The 15,718-nt window shown below is 49.1% G+C and overlaps 1 protein-coding gene across 1 annotated transcript; it reads left to right on the top strand.

Annotated features, from left to right (window-relative positions):
- The first annotated feature begins 11,166 nt into the window (after window positions 1-11,166).
- On the top strand, window positions 11,167-14,252 carry LOC123050354 (probable isoaspartyl peptidase/L-asparaginase 2). The gene is made up of 2 exons (XM_044473162.1): window positions 11,167-11,691; window positions 13,158-14,252. Exons 1-2 carry the CDS (start codon window positions 11,296-11,298, stop codon window positions 13,761-13,763), a joined length of 1,002 nt encoding a protein of 333 aa, XP_044329097.1. The 5' UTR covers window positions 11,167-11,295; the 3' UTR covers window positions 13,764-14,252.
- The last annotated feature ends 1,466 nt before the right edge of the window (window positions 14,253-15,718 follow it).

Here is a 15,718-nt window from a genome sequence, read left to right as displayed (position 1 = left end):
CGAGCAAAACTTTGGTAACGAGACGAGGCCCGAAGAAGAAGTTGCGCCAAGATGAAAGGTTCACGATCACAGTAAACGCGCGCGATGGCCAACCGATTGAACCCATCCGGACCAAGGAAGCATTTTCTACTCAGTGCGGGGTTCTTGTTTGGGACATGATCCCGATCAGCATCCACCAATGGTATAAGCCTAAGAACGAAGACCCTGAGGTGTCTTATGTCAACGATAGGCAGAAAGATGATCTTTGGACCGCGCTGAAGGCAAATTTCACCCTACCGCCAGAGGAGGATCCGGAGAAGCCAGCTATAGAGCCATTGGTCAAGTCTCATGCTCTTAAGAAGATGGCAGATCTGTTCAGGAGGTGGAAGAATGAGCTGAAACCAAAGTTTGTCGACAATGACAAGACTCCAGAATTCACCGGCCGATTTGAGAAGATCAGAGATCACTCGGACGCATTTGTGGCCCACAAGACATCGGACAAGAGTAAGAAGATGTCAGCAACAAACAAGATAAATGCTGCGGAGAGGGAGCACCACCATCGCACGGGGTCAGGTGGCTACCTCAAAACCCGGCCATTGTGGGCAAAGGCTGAGAATGACCTGCTTGATAAAGGGGTCAAACCAGAGACATTGAACTGGCCAGACCGTTCAAGGACTTGGTTCTTCGGGGTTGGCGGAACCTTGGACCCTGAAACAGGGAAGTGCGTTTGGACGAACGAGCAACTGCGAATACCCGTCATGAAGCTTCAGGAGTATATTGCCGCAGCACAGGAAGGGACGTTCGTTCCCGACAGAGGAAACGACGAGCTCACAATGGCCCTCGGGAATCCTGAGCACCCTGGACGGACACGAGGCATGCCAGGCTCCGTTCCGTGGAAGGCTGGGTTTCCGGACGCAGGCGGTTACAAATGCCAGGAGAGGAGGAGGGCAGTGGAGCAGACCCAACTGCAGGCGCTGCACGCAAGGGTAAAAGCGCTAGAGGAACGAGAAGCAGTTCACAGCAAGCGACCTCTCGAAGCTACCCCGCCATCTCAGCGGAGAAGCAGCGTGGCTTCCACCGAGCTGCTTCAGGAGCCTGTCTTCACGGCTCCTGCTAGCTACCCCGTGGATGCTATCACGGAGTCTCAACATTGCCACCTTATGACGCAATGGCAAAACTTCAAAGTCAAGGCGGCTGTCGGCTCTGTTGCACCTCCTGAACCCGGCGCAACTTTTCACGGCCAGCCAATTCCAGAAGGATATGCTAGGGTGATGGTGGATGAAATAACGGAGGGATTTGAGGAGCTCGAGCTTGACCACCCTACCGGTGAAGGGGAGACTCGGCTGGGTTCTTCTCTGAAGACTCCATGTCTATGGCGGAAGGAGCTCATCGACCTTCCGAACTGGACGCCTTCGCCTCCTCCTCCTCCTCCGGCGAGTCAGGGCACTCCGCCTCCTCCTCCTCCTCCAGTGAGCGATCAGGGCACTCCGCCTCCTTCTCCAGCGCGTGGCGGCACTCCGCCTCCTTCTCCGCCTGCGCCAGCGTGCCTGAGCAGCCCGCCTCCTTCTCCGCCTCGTCAGCAAGGGCGGAAGAGAGCCGTCGCCGCTTCGGCTGCTCCGCCTCATAAGCAAGGAAAGAAGACGGCCGCAACCGCTCCATCTGCTCCGGCGTCTAGCAGTACATCCAGAGGCGGGAGGCAATTCAGATTCGGCCCATCTCTAAAGCCTCTAGAGAAGTTACCATACGAGAGGACCGTGGAGGAAAACGCGGAGGAAGCCCAAGTGAGGGAGTTCTTTGAAACGCAAAGAGCTAAGAAACATCCACCTCCGGGGGAGAAGATAGATCCGATGAAAGCAAAGCGCACTATCGAAGCCCTCAAGAAACCACCACCGTCTCTGCCGAAAACCAACTATGAGCGCATTATTGAAAGGTCATATATCGAAGCGGAGCGGTCGGGAAGTACTATCAGTGATCGAAGGTTAGCAGAATGACGAGCTGGGAAAAAATTGCCCAGCTCGGCGAACAAGCGAACCAATCGTGCCCCCCGCTCAAGGTGTCTAGCGATATCGTTGCTAATCATCCGATGATTTTTCCCGGTACCAATCTTGGAGATTACCTGCCGACGATGCACATTATGATATAATGGAGGTGGACGAACACAAATACCAGTACGGGAAGCCTCTCGTCAAAGATGGAACTCCTCTGATAACGATGATGCGAAGATTCCATGATTGGTACATGAAAACATGCAGAGAGTCTTGGGGGAAGGATACTTTGTCGCTGAGAGTTAAAGAGGAGCATGACCTCGTTGGAATTGAACTGTTGTCTGTTCCATTTGAGGAGTTCTTCCAATGGTTCAATCAAAAGGCCCTCGATAAATTAACAGTCACTTGCTACTGTCTGTAAGTACTACTTCTGTCATTAAGTCTCTATATATATAGCTCAGCTCTTTTATTGCATGTCTATATAATTATCCTCACTATATTATGCAGATTGAAGATCGTCGAATGCAGAAAAGCAGAAATCTATGATATTGAGTTGATTAACACAAATCTCATAGATGAATATACGGTTAAATTTGATGCCAAAGAAACCGATGCCAACTTGCTACGACCGTTGCTTCAAAATCAAAACAAAGATAAAATACTCTTTCCGTACAACTTCAAGTGAGTGTTACTGTCTTGTGCATATTCGGTTTCCCTTATTACTCGAGGTTATACTAATATAATTGATGAATTATGCATGCGTGAGCAGCTTCCACTATATTCTCCTAGAGATTAAGCTTGAGCAGGGACTAGTAACCGTCTTAGACTCGAGACGAAAATCTCCCGAGGAGTATGCGGACATGACTAAAATTCTCGAGAAGTAAGTTCAATCGATCATTATCGCACCATATCGGAAACTTTGTTCATTCCCTGATATCAAGTAATTGTTTTCTTTCCCTCGCAGGGTTTGGAAAGTATTCACCGCACAAGCTCTGGGACTGCCGGGGGAGCTGCGATGGACATACCCGAAAGTAAGTAGTACTAGCTAGCTAGTTCTGCGCATCTCGATCCCGTTGATTCTAGTTACTTTCATGAACTGCATTTATAATGCTTCATTATCAGTTTGATTGACCTCTATTTCTCGTAAAGTTCTTGTGGCAGGAACCCGGCAATGATTATTGTGGATACTACGTTTGCGAGTTCATCTACAACGCGACTTGCAAAAAAACCCGGGGGTACTCTAAAAGACAATTTGATGTGCGTAAGCAATAATATTCACAATTTCATTTTATTACCATCATTTGTGTTAAGTTTCATTCATATATATGTATTGATCCCCTTCTTCAAATTTGATGTGGCAGATGCGGGATGAACTCCTACCACAAGATGGCATCAGAGCAATTCAAGAGGAATTGGCGGGATTCTTTCTTGACCACGTCATCAATAAAGCCGGAGAATACCATGTGGAACTTGAGTTCAGATGCTAGGGGATTGTAAGAGATCTTACATTGTATATATATATGTAGCCACTAGCGTCGGATAGATATTTGAAAACTTGTTGTTCGATCAATCTCTCGGAGAAGAAGAGGTCAATCACTTCTCTCTGTATATGTTCATGACGATCTTCTGTACTTAATTGTTTCCTTCATTTGCTTACTAGCTAGTGTGTCGAGTCCTCTTTATACGTATAGTACGTAACGTCGATCAAGCACGGAGATAAGATAGGACACTTCTCTCTATTAGCTAGCTAACACAATATATGAAATCCCTAAGTTAACCCTACAAAACCCCTCAAACCCCCCAACCCCCCCCCCCCCCTTTCAGAAAAAAAAACAAAAACCCTAGCCCCTGAACTGCTGACGCGTGGAAGCTTATTGGTCCCGGTTGGTGCTATCAACCGGGACAAAAGGCCCTCCTGCCTGGGCAAGCCGCAGCGGACACGTGGAGGCCCATCTATCCCGGTTGGTGTAAGAACCGGCACTAAAGGTGTTGCGCTTTAGTACCGACCCTTTAGTCCCGGTTGCCGAACCGGGACAAATGGGCCTTATGAACCGGGACAAATGGGTCTTATGAACCGGGACAAATGAGCCTTTTTCTACTAGTGTTAGCACCTAAAGTTTTCATGCATTGATCAAATTGCTTCATTTAAGTTGTTTGCCTAGATTCTCGCACTGGGCATTGGTTCCTTCCTGAGATCACCAAAATACTCTTTCCCTTCCTTAAATGTTGTGCCATGTAATTTTTTGCCTATGTGACATGCTTAACACATATCCACGATGGAGCACTCGGAGGCCTAAATGTAGCATTGTTGGTGCAACAAATATCGTATGCTTTTCAGGAGAGGACGCGCGGCTGAGAGCGAAACATGGTATAGTACAAAGAAGCACCAACGCCCAGCCACTTTCTCGTGACGTTTTGACTGGGAATACGATGCACTTCACGGTGCACAATGGGTCATACGGAACCTTAGCGTGTCACTGTACGAGATAATTCATCCATGCGAGAAACGACACAGAACTTTTTAATTTTTGTACTGTCCGTCATGTTGATGCCTCCCCGCCATAAAATTTGTGGGCACCACTTGCGCTTAATACGTATTAAATTAGAGCAACTTCAACGGGGCGACCCAAACGGAAGTGCGCTTTGTCCGCTTTTTGTTCGTTTGGGTCGGCCAGGCGGACGGGCGCGTTCACATTCTCAAATAGGTCGGTTTGACCGCCCAACGGACGGCTGATCCAAATGTGCCTGCATAAAAAAACAGCTCACACAAATTAAACATAATTAAACATAAGTGGCTGGTCAAACAACGGCCAAAGTCCACTTAAATCTAATTAAAGACTAATTAAAACAAAAAAAAGGTCTGTTGCCGCCCCACACGCTGCCCTAGACATCGTCGGCCTTGCCCTTGCCCTTGGCGTCGACCTCGCCATCGCCGTTGAGATCGATGAAGACGGGAGCAGGGCCAACCCACCCGAACGCTGCCTGGTACGCTGCCAGGGCAGCCTCCTCCGGCGTCTGCTCGCGCGGCGGCATTGCGGCCAGCCGCGCGCGCTCCTCCTCCTCCTCCTCGAGCCGGAGCGCCTCCGTGTCGCGTTGGAGTATGGCCTCGTAGCGGATCTGCTCCTCGCCGTCGGCCTGCTCCTGGCGGAGCCAGTGCGCCTTCCAGCGCTCGAGGTGGGCCGCCTCCTGCACCGGCGCCGCAGTGAAGTGGACGGGAGGCACGCTCACTCACTCGTGGTACTGGCCCGCCCACAAGTAGGCCTCCTTCGGCCAAGTTGGTGGAGGCGGGGAGCGCTTCCTCGTCGGCTCCGCCATGGGCTCGACGGGCGGCGGCGGTGGCGGTGGCGGCACGAACAGCGGGGTGTGGACGGAGTCCCCCGCCGCCGACAGGGCAAGGGCTTGCTCCAGTCCATCCCAGTGTGCGTCCTCCTCGAGGTGGCTGGCCTCCAGCGCGTGCTGCAGGGCCTCCTCGAGGGCGGATTGGTACTCCGCCTCCGCCTCCATGTCCTCCGGCTCTACCTGCGGGGGCGGCGGTGGGAACGGCGGCGGGACGGCGTCGACGCCTACACGCCGTTGCGCCTCGTGCTCGAGGGCGAACCAAGCCTCCCAGTTGGGAGAGTCGGCGGTGTACTCAGGTAGCCGACGGTGCTCCGGCGTGAGCTGCGCGCGGCGCCTGCGCACCTCCTCGCCGTGTGCCCGCTGGCTTCGCGGAACCGCCGACACTGGGATCCACTGCGGATCCAGGTGCCAGTGGTGCGACAGCGTGACGTCGGGGTAGGGTAGAGGCTGCATGTACTCCCAATGCCACCGCGCTTGATGCACCGGGATGTGCAGGCACCGGCGACCTGGGCGGAAACGCGCCGGCGCCGGATGAGGAGGGGGAGGAGGAGTACGGGAGGATGAGGCGCCGGGGGTGCCCTTGCCCTTGCCCTTGCCGCTGGTGTTGCCGAAGAGGCCCATGGCGTGCTAGGGTTTGCTGTCGCCGGCGAGGAAGCAAAGGTGGGGGGCCAGATGTGGACGCAAGTGGACGAGGCCGGCCCCCGCCGCACACGTGCTTAAAAAAGGACGCTTCCACTAGCTGACTAGTGGGCCTGCTGTCGGTGATCGTCATAAATAAGACGACCGGTGACGGTTGGGTGGCCTACAGGTGGGGACGCGGCAGACGCCGAGGAGACGTGCGGCGCGTCCGCTTGGCATCCGCGCCGACGCATTTCAGACGCAAATTTGGGCCGGAAATGGGTCGGCGGGAACGCGATTTGCATTTTGGTCGGCGTGTTGGGTCTTCACTTTTGTCCGTGCCGACCCAAACGGACGCAAGCGGACAAAATGGGTCGCCCCATTGGAGTTGCTCTTACTCACTCTTTCCCACATGTAAAACACACATGGATGTCTCGTTTGTATAGGCACATTTATCTGGGTCCACCATATAACAAATTAGTGATAAAACGACCAGGCGAAAAATGTCACTTTTGTACATGATTTTTTTAACAGAGTACAATCATAGATGCTCGCAATACGCATAAGCACCAATCTTTATGAACAAACGAACGCACACTCTATCTCTTTGGGCATCTCTGAACCGGCACAACCTTTTGACATTGAGGAAGTCACCACACACATGTCTTGTAGTCGACATAAACGTCTCCTCTCACTGAACGAATATCGGCGGAAGTCTAAAATAAATTTGGAAAAATGTGAGCACCAATGCTAAGTATAGAACTTGAATCCTGGTGGATTGATTCCACCACACGAAGCCTAACTATCTGGCTATGCACTAGGAAAATCAGGTAAGTTAGAGGACAAAAGCATAACAAAAGTGCTCGAAAAAGTCGATATGTTTGTTACACATCAGTGTCCCATTTATATAGGTAAATTTATTTTCGTCCACTATACACACTTGCTGATAAAACCAGCCATGTAGCATGTCACTTCGGTACATGGTGAACAACCAAGTGGCCTGCTTAGCAAGCTACCAACAAAAGTTGGCAATCAATGAAAAACGGACATGCTGACAAGAGCGGTAGAACTACTCTAACTTTAGGTGGTGCGCAATGAAAAAGTACCAAACAACACATGTAATTTAACAACCAAGAAAATCATGCGGAATATGGAAACATAAATCAAACATCATAGATATATGGTATGCATCTACTTGCCATGAATTTAAAAAAATCAAAGCTGATCTTCACCTTTGAAACCAAAAATATTGTTTCTATGAAAAGTAGTCTACTTTACACAGCACAATTGGATATCTTTTCATTTTTTTCCTGTGTGGATTGGATTTACATATCAAAACGTGTGGCATGGTTTACTATTGATTCAAAATATTGTATAATCATTTGTGATTTTTTAGAAGAATTGTGCAACCGTAGCACGGTGGCATGTAAAATGAATGCTACCATCAAATTATTCTTTTCCTACACCATTACCGCACAATGAATCTTTTCAAAGCAGTATGAGTTCTACATTCAAACTTGAAAACTCACCGAAAACTTACGCTATGATTGGTAAATAGTACCTTTTCTATTTTTGTTTTTAGTTTTCATTTGAGAATTTGCAAAAGAATAACCCTGATGTGCGCATTAGGGTACCGTAGCAAGTCGGATTATTATGATCGAAAATATGGAGGCAAGGATTACCCAGGTTCCGGCCATCACGACTGAGGCAAAAGCCCTACTTCCTACTCTTTGTTTATCGATGGTGGGGTGCACATCAACATGGATGACAGTAGATATACCGAGGGGGTGAAACTATGAGATGTAAGGTACCTAGCGACTATCCCGGTCTCGCCTTATAAAGGAGGACCATGCCTAGGGTTATAGACATTCTAGTTGGCTACGGTGGTTTGAAGAGTCCTCTGAGATATACGACGCTTCCTTTATCTTGGAGGGTCGTAGGCAGGGTAGTGGACCTGGGCCATTGCGTGGCTTGCTGGGCCCGTACTTGTCCTGGTGGGTAGACTTACGGTAGCCTTTTATCTTTTTCAAACCCAAGTCTAAGTAATTTCTGTTAGAAGTATAGTAGAATCTTATCACTAGCATTTGGCTCATCGAAACACTTGAGATTAATCCAATTTGTGGTCTTATGCACTATTTTTACCTGAGACATGATGGAAAGTCGAGATGCAATGCTATAGATGACGTCTTTGAAGAACATTGATGCAAGTTTTAGTTTTATCACCATTGATTCCTATTTCAGCTTATTACATATATTGTGTTCAATAATAAACAAAAGTTGGATCATTTTGACAAAAAAAAACATTGATATCCATCATGGAGAACCTTACTGAATTTGCTTTTCTGTTCACGAGTACATAGAAAGAGAATATACGCAAGACTAACTAGTATGAATGACTCTTGAACTAAGTGGAGGAAGTGCTACATGATAGATAGAAAGCGCTCCGATGACATGATCACCTAATTCCTACTCCTTCCTTTTAAAGTAACTACTAATGTGTACTTGCAATGCATGTTGATATTAGGTAGTATATTAATTGTCGCATATATTAGGCAGGATACTTTTTACGTGTTAATTATGTGATTACTGTTGACTTCAATTTTTGGTATGATACTAATTGCACGCTTTAGGTAGGATATTCTTTATGAATTAATTATATGATTACCGATGATGCTTATATTTGGTATGCTATTAGTTGCATGTTAAATTTGTTGAGCCCACACCATGAGTGACCTGGTTTAATGGTCGAGATTAGTTTGATCCGCCTCTTGGGGATTTTTATACTGGTATAGATATAGATGTTGATGGTAACGGAGAATAGCTCGTCCTAGCTACATTATGTGTCGACCGCACGAGCATGCGACATTTTGATGGGAATTAACAATTAAGGTACCTCCCCACAAGATGGTTTAGTGTTATGTTTCATGAAACTTCATTCAGACATATGAAAGGGGCCCTATCGTGGTTGCTTTTGACATATAATTAGTTATTTCTTATTACATGGCATTGTAAAATGATAAGGATTTTTCACACAATAAGATGTAAAATGGTCGCAATCAAAACTGGGTGATCTTAGCACCGTTTAGACAAATGAAAAGCCCTCGAAAGCAATGGTTAGCAAAGTGCACCCATCCTGCATGCGCCTAACATTGATGTGAATTTGTGGCTATTTTTAGGACGCAGTCGATCCCCTGTTTTGAATGGATATTGAAGACTTAATCATCAAGGATACTCCCTGCATATTGCAGAGAAACTGCATATCCTGCAGATGATGGGAATATTCAAAGTATACTTGACTTGCAGTAAGTATGATTGATTCTGAGAGATTCAGTCGCTAATAAGTGTATCATGCATGACATCGCTCAGGGAAAGAAATGAACATCATCGTGGAGCTCCCTTTCGCCTTTGTTTCTCTGAAGGTGCAAGCATGCAATTTCGCCTCCCTGACTCGCCTTGACTACAGAAGTATTCTATCTGCAAAAAGTAATTATTATCGAGGATCAGCAAGCACTGGAGTAACTTGGATTCCATCGTGGCCTACAACTTGTTGGTTTTCTAGCGAGTAGTAGTATGCCAAGGGAAGCCCTCACTGGTTGAGGTAACTTTTGTTCTAGCTGAGGTCGGGTTAACTTTTTTTTTTGAGGGACGAGGCGTGGTTAACTTTGCCCGGCAGTCGGCAGGTGCGTGCATCATCTCATCTGATTGCTCCGGAGAGCTGGGGGCTGCTGTTCGTGGTTTGTGACCGTGTCCGTGCGCGTCACCCTCCTCGGTTGGGTCGAAAGTGACGCAAGTGCGTCATAGATTCTTCTGGTCTGAAATTATCTCGGCTTCGGACCACGAGTGGTAAAATCAGCGGCCAGGTGTCGAGCGATGAAGGTACTCGATCGAATGGTACTCCAGGCCGAGGCGTCGGTAATCTATGCCGTGTGGCTGATGGTGGCCTAAACAACGATGTTCCGCACGAAAAATTGTACCGGCCATGGAATGCCTTCGTTTGCTCTTGTGTACTGTGGAGCAGGTAAAATTTCCGCCCTTGCGATCTTGCATAATTCGGCAATTCCTTCACAGCTGATTTGGTGTGATCTCCACAGCATTTTCACCCGGGAACTGGATCGGGCGATCAGATCGTGCATAATTCGGCAATTCCATAGCCATCGCGTGACCTTAGTGCGCATCTGGTGGCAGCTTGTCTGGATTCCAAAGGGGAATCGGCCCACCGGGATCTTCTGCGCCGGCAGCCAATTTCACAATTGCTCGGTGGTTGGTTGCAGCCGGCGGCTGCACTGGTCGATCTTTTGCATTGACCCGATGTTTGTTCAAGGACAAGTAGTACATGCATGCATATTTTTGTGGGGTTTACTGGAGTACTTTACGTTGATCATTTTGTGCCATGGAATAATTTGGCACAAGAAGAATGCCGTCAACAATTTTAACATTCTTGTCAGTGTCAGTGCTTTGGACTGTGGAGGTTGAGTAAATTCCCCGGAACGACATAGGCTGATAAATCGATCTGAGGCTCTGAATCTTTCTCTTGACTTGTATTCACTTTTACCATGAAGTTCTCTTGCTCGGTTTGTCCTAGGAGAGACATCATGCCATACCGTTGCAAACTTTGATGCTAGGTAATTGACTTGTACAGTACAAACGAACGAAATGCCGTGCCAGTGCCGTGCTGAATCCAACCGGGCAAAAATTAGACCCTTCCCAGTGCTTCAAGGTGTACAGGTGCTAAGGATGCCATATAGACAAAAAAATGATATGGCAAAGCAATTAAAGAGGAGAGAGAGTATTATAGTAACCTTAGAAAGAAACGATGCTAAGCACACAAACCTATGTGAAAAGACTATCAACCAATACATGAGGGACTTTAATTGTTAAACAATTTCAATGAGAGAAGCTTAGCTACCAAAGCTAAGCACCTATGCATTGTGAAGACTAGTTGCTAAGATTTTAGCACCTTATCTAAGCACCCATGCATTGGTAGAGGCCTTAGACAGCCTCTGAAATTAAGGTGTCGAATCCATTTATTTACTGCTTCCATCCAAGCGGGGCACTCATGAATCTCGCCCTGTAGGCAGTACCGGATACCGTTCCGTTTCGGAACGAAGAATGAATCCCGCTCCTTCCCGGACCCAAGATTCCTAAACTCGCAGCACACAAACCAAACCAAACCCCCCGCGTCCGGAGGAGCCTCCCCTGCCACCCTCGCTCCCCCTATAAATACCCCTCCCTCCCACCTCCCATCCTTCATCTCCAACACACACCAACCAACAGAGCAACAAGAAAGAGCAGAGCACCACGTAGCCACAGCGATACAGAGATCGATCCTAGAGCGAGACACCCCGAACAACACCACACCACCAGCAGCACATACATGGCGCGCTGGGCCATTGCCATCCACGGCGGCGCTGGCGTGGACCCCAACCTGCCGGAGCACCGCCAGGAGGAGGCCAAGCGCGTGCTGGCCCGGTGCCTGCAGGTGGGTGTGGACCTGCTGCGGTCCGGCGCCGCCGCGCTGGACGTCGTGGAGGCCGTGGTGCGTGAGCTGGAGACGGACCCCTGCTTCAACTCGGGCCGCGGCTCCGCGCTCACCCGCGCCGGCACCGTCGAGATGGAGGCCAGCATCATGGACGGCAACGGCCGCCGCTGCGGCGCCGTCTCCGGCGTCTCCACCGTCCGCAACCCGGTCTCTCTCGCCCGCCGCGTCATGGACAAGTCCCCCCACTCGTACCTCGCCTTCGACGGCGCCGAGGATTTCGCCCGCGAGCAGGTAATTAATTAGTTCTAAGATTAACCCAACCCTGATTACCCTCCGTTATTTCTGTTTCCTACCCAAAAAATGCACCCCACTCAATAAGGAAACCATAAGCTGCTGCATGGCGATCTAATCAACACATATCAGGACGGTAATTAACATTTTAAAATCGGAAAGTTCACGTGACGGAACGGACGGAGTAGTATGACGTGTGGGGAACTGTGGTGCGGTACACCATGAGTGCACAGCTGCATGCAGCTGGCTTGCACGGGAAAGACCGTTCCTTCCAGACACGGATCTTCATTTGGGTATAAACATGCCATATATACATGCATGCTTATAGATATAGCTTATTATCTGAGCTAGCTTTTCGTGCATGTATGTATGGGGCACTGGGGTTAAGATACAGCTTGCTCAGCTCAGCAAGTTAAAGAAAATGCACGTGCGTGTATCCCTTTCGTCCCCTGCTCGTTGGAGATATGGGTTTACTAGAAGCAAAAGTTAATTTCACATCCAGCTGAAAGCAACACCAACGTACCCTGTCTACGGCTTGCTATTGGTAGTCATGTGCGTGTTGTCCGTTTACAAACCACCACAGCAGCCGATTAGTAGGTAATTTCTTGTTAAGCCAAGTGCAAAATGAAAACTTAGTAAGTACACAGAGGTGGTACATGATATCATGATGCAAATAGATGAAATTTTCATTTTTAGTAAGAATCAATGGCTAAGAAAACAGGTGAAAAGTGAAGAAATAAGCATGGGACTCGCGTTGATACCAGCCGCCTCGCACCTACCAAAACCCCGCCTTCACGATATTTCCATGCCTCTCCAACTTAAATTTGTCCTCTGCTGCTAAAGTTGTACTAAGCCTTAAGGTTTTCTACTAGTCAAGATGGTGCACCTAGCTACCTAGCTAGCAGCCGCACAAAAGGAATCCATCTTGTCGCATGCATGAAAGAAATTTGTCGTGGCCGGCACTATTTTTCATTAAATTAATAAAAAAACAGTTTGCTAATAAAAGTGAAACAATAGAAGAAAGCAGTAGGTGGCAAACAAGGAGTCTCATGGCAGATCCATGAACCTAGGATGGCTACTGTGCATGCTCTGTGCGCCTCTGTTCCTAACGCCAAAACTTGTGCACGGCATCGCCTCCTCCCTGTGCACCACTCGTGCCGTGTGGTGGCCGTGGCATGGAATCCTTGCCGGATCTTGTGCCCCGCCCATGCCAGCCGACGCGCCGGGACCAGGCCACTTGCTACCGTCCGACGAATCCGTCGTCCGTGCATGGTCCACCACCCCGACCAACGAGTGACAGCAACTGGATCCGATCCTACAGAATCCGGCGCTTTCCCTGCAGATCTCGTGGCCCTGCACTGTGCCCCAATTTTAAACGAATCTGCCATCTTTAATTGGGGTTGAAAACAGATTGATTTTTTGAAGGTGTTGATCTGATTTAGTTTGTAATTTTGACGTGTTCGCAGGGCCTTGAGGTGGTGGACAACAGCTACTTCATCACGGAGGAGAACGTGGGCATGCTCAAGCTCGCCAAGGAGGCCAACGCCATCCTCTTCGACTACCGCATCCCGCTCGCCGGGGCCGACACCTGCAGCGCGCTGGCGGCGGCGTCGGAGAACCGCAATAACAACGCCATGGTGATGAACGGACTGCCCATCAGCATCTACGCGCCGGAGACGGTGGGCTGCGCGGTGGTGGACTCGAACGGCTTCACGGCGGCCGCCACCTCCACGGGAGGGCTGATGAACAAGATGACGGGACGCATCGGCGACTCGCCCCTCATCGGCGCCGGCACCTACGCGTGCGGGCACTGCGCCGTGTCGTGCACGGGCGAGGGCGAGGCCATCATCCGCTCCACCCTAGCGCGGGACGTGGCCGCCGTGATGGAGTACAAGGGGCTGCCTCTGCAGGAGGCCGTGGACTTCTGCGTCAAGGAGCGGCTCGACGAGGGCTTTGCGGGGCTCATCGCCGTGTCCGGCACCGGCGAGGTTGCCTACGGGTTCAACTGCACCGGCATGTTCCGGGGCTGTGCCACCGAGGACGGCTTCATGGAGGTCGGCATCTGGGAGTGAGCATGTGCGGGAGCTCAGCCAGAGATGTCTCCGCACGTAGTGCGTGTACATACATTTGGCCATCCTGCGATTGCCATCTGGTTCTAGTATAGGAATCCTCCGTACTACCTCCTTTTCAGTTTACAAATCCTGCGCGTATATATAGGTTGCCAATTTTATCACCCTAACATAAACTATATAACACAAAAATTATACCTTTTGAAAGTAGAAACTCCGAAATTTATGTTGGTATATTTTTTGTAATATATGATTTTTATTAGGTTGGTCAAATTGACGACCTAGGAGTACGCGTACGCCCTGTAAACCGAGAGAGAGGTAGTAGTAGCACTGCTTACTTCATAACCATGAGCTACCCGATAATAAATATGTGACCGCCCATGCACCACGAGCCTGAAAATAAGTTTCATGAGTCACTTCAATTCTAGACCGTCTATCTTCATTCAACGGCTGTAAACAAAACTGACGTTGTTCAACTTCAACCTTTGGCCTCTTCCTCACGTGTAACCACTGGCCAACCTAGGTTTAACCGACTGCCTCCGCCCCTCCCCCCCACCCTGCCGTCCCCACGACATCTTCCCACCGCCATGCTGGCTATCGCCTCGGCATCCCCGCCACATCAAAAAACAACTCCGTAGATCCCCTCACCCCCACCCCCTAATAATATAGATAATGTGGCCATGACTTCAACCTAATATAGATTTCCGGCGATCTCCAACGAGCTCCGTCGTGGACTAACGCATGAAATTTTTTCAGACACCTGAGAAATAACAAAACCGAGTAAATATAAATATATCATGGAAATCATTATTGCTAAGTTTCAATTAAAACTTGGACTACACCGATTGCTAAACGTTCTATTTTCAAGGACGTTATCGAATGACTCAATCATCAATTCATCATCTCTAATTATACACTGTATTAGAAAAACCCTCTTCTCCCTAGTGCACTTATCCCTCTATTCGCATGCGTGCATGTACTAGCAGACAAAAGGTGATGGCATATGAGATTGTTCCTATTTTAAAATTTCGAGGGACAATCGCATTTTTGCCCTTAATGAGAACCTACACATAAGGTTTGCTCTTACTTTTTGATTCTACTTAGTTTTGCCCTTATATTTGTCTAATATGTTGCCCGAATGCCTTCTGTCACCGTGTCGTTCGGTCAAAGGCATTTGGCCTAAAATGACCCTCGGAGCTGGCACGGGCGCAATGTCCCTCACATGTGGGACCCGCTAGGAAAAAACAAAACAAATTAAGCATGACCCATATCTCTCCCTTACACATGGGACCCATCGGAAAAACAAAACATAATGAACATGACCCTTCTCTCTCGCTTACATGTGGGTCCCACACCACAAAAGAAAAAAATTATCTCTCCATCTCCCCTTATCTTAGCCCCGACGCCATGGACAACCTCGATGCCATGGACCTCAGGCGAGCCCCTCTAGTGAGTCTCTCCGGTGGCCACGGGAGCCACCTCAGTCAACCTGCTCCTCCTTACCCTCCTCAACGTAGGTCAACCTCCTCCGGAGCCGTGCAAAATTTCATCAAGAGCCACCAGAGCCGTGCAACGCACGCCGCAATTCGACCACCTCGGTCAACATCCTTTGGAGCCGTGAACAATCGTCACCGAGAGCCACCAGGGCCATGCGTCGCGCGCCCAATTCAACTACCTCGGTCAACCTCCCTCCATTTCACCCATGATATCTTTGCCTCCCTTGTGCTCCTACTCCTTTGCCATCATGGTGCCAAGAGCATGTCCTCCGCCATCTTCTCGAAGGAATATGTGGCCAACCTCATCCCTGATTCAAATTACCATGCTTGACAGCCATACCTCAAAGTCTGGAGCAACCATACAAAACTAATTGACTTGGGCTGCTCAAATCGACAACATGGCCTTCGTCTTCTCCGCCTTAGGTGAAGCCCTGCACCGCCTCAATCTCCTTGGTCTTCTCC

The sequence above is a fragment of the Triticum aestivum genome, chromosome 2D (genome assembly GCF_018294505.1).
Source record: "Triticum aestivum cultivar Chinese Spring chromosome 2D, IWGSC CS RefSeq v2.1, whole genome shotgun sequence".
In the NCBI taxonomy this organism is placed as follows: Eukaryota; Viridiplantae; Streptophyta; class Magnoliopsida; order Poales; family Poaceae; genus Triticum; species Triticum aestivum.
The sequence above is the reverse complement of the archived record's forward strand: the minus strand, read 5'-3'. Positions and strand labels throughout refer to the sequence as shown.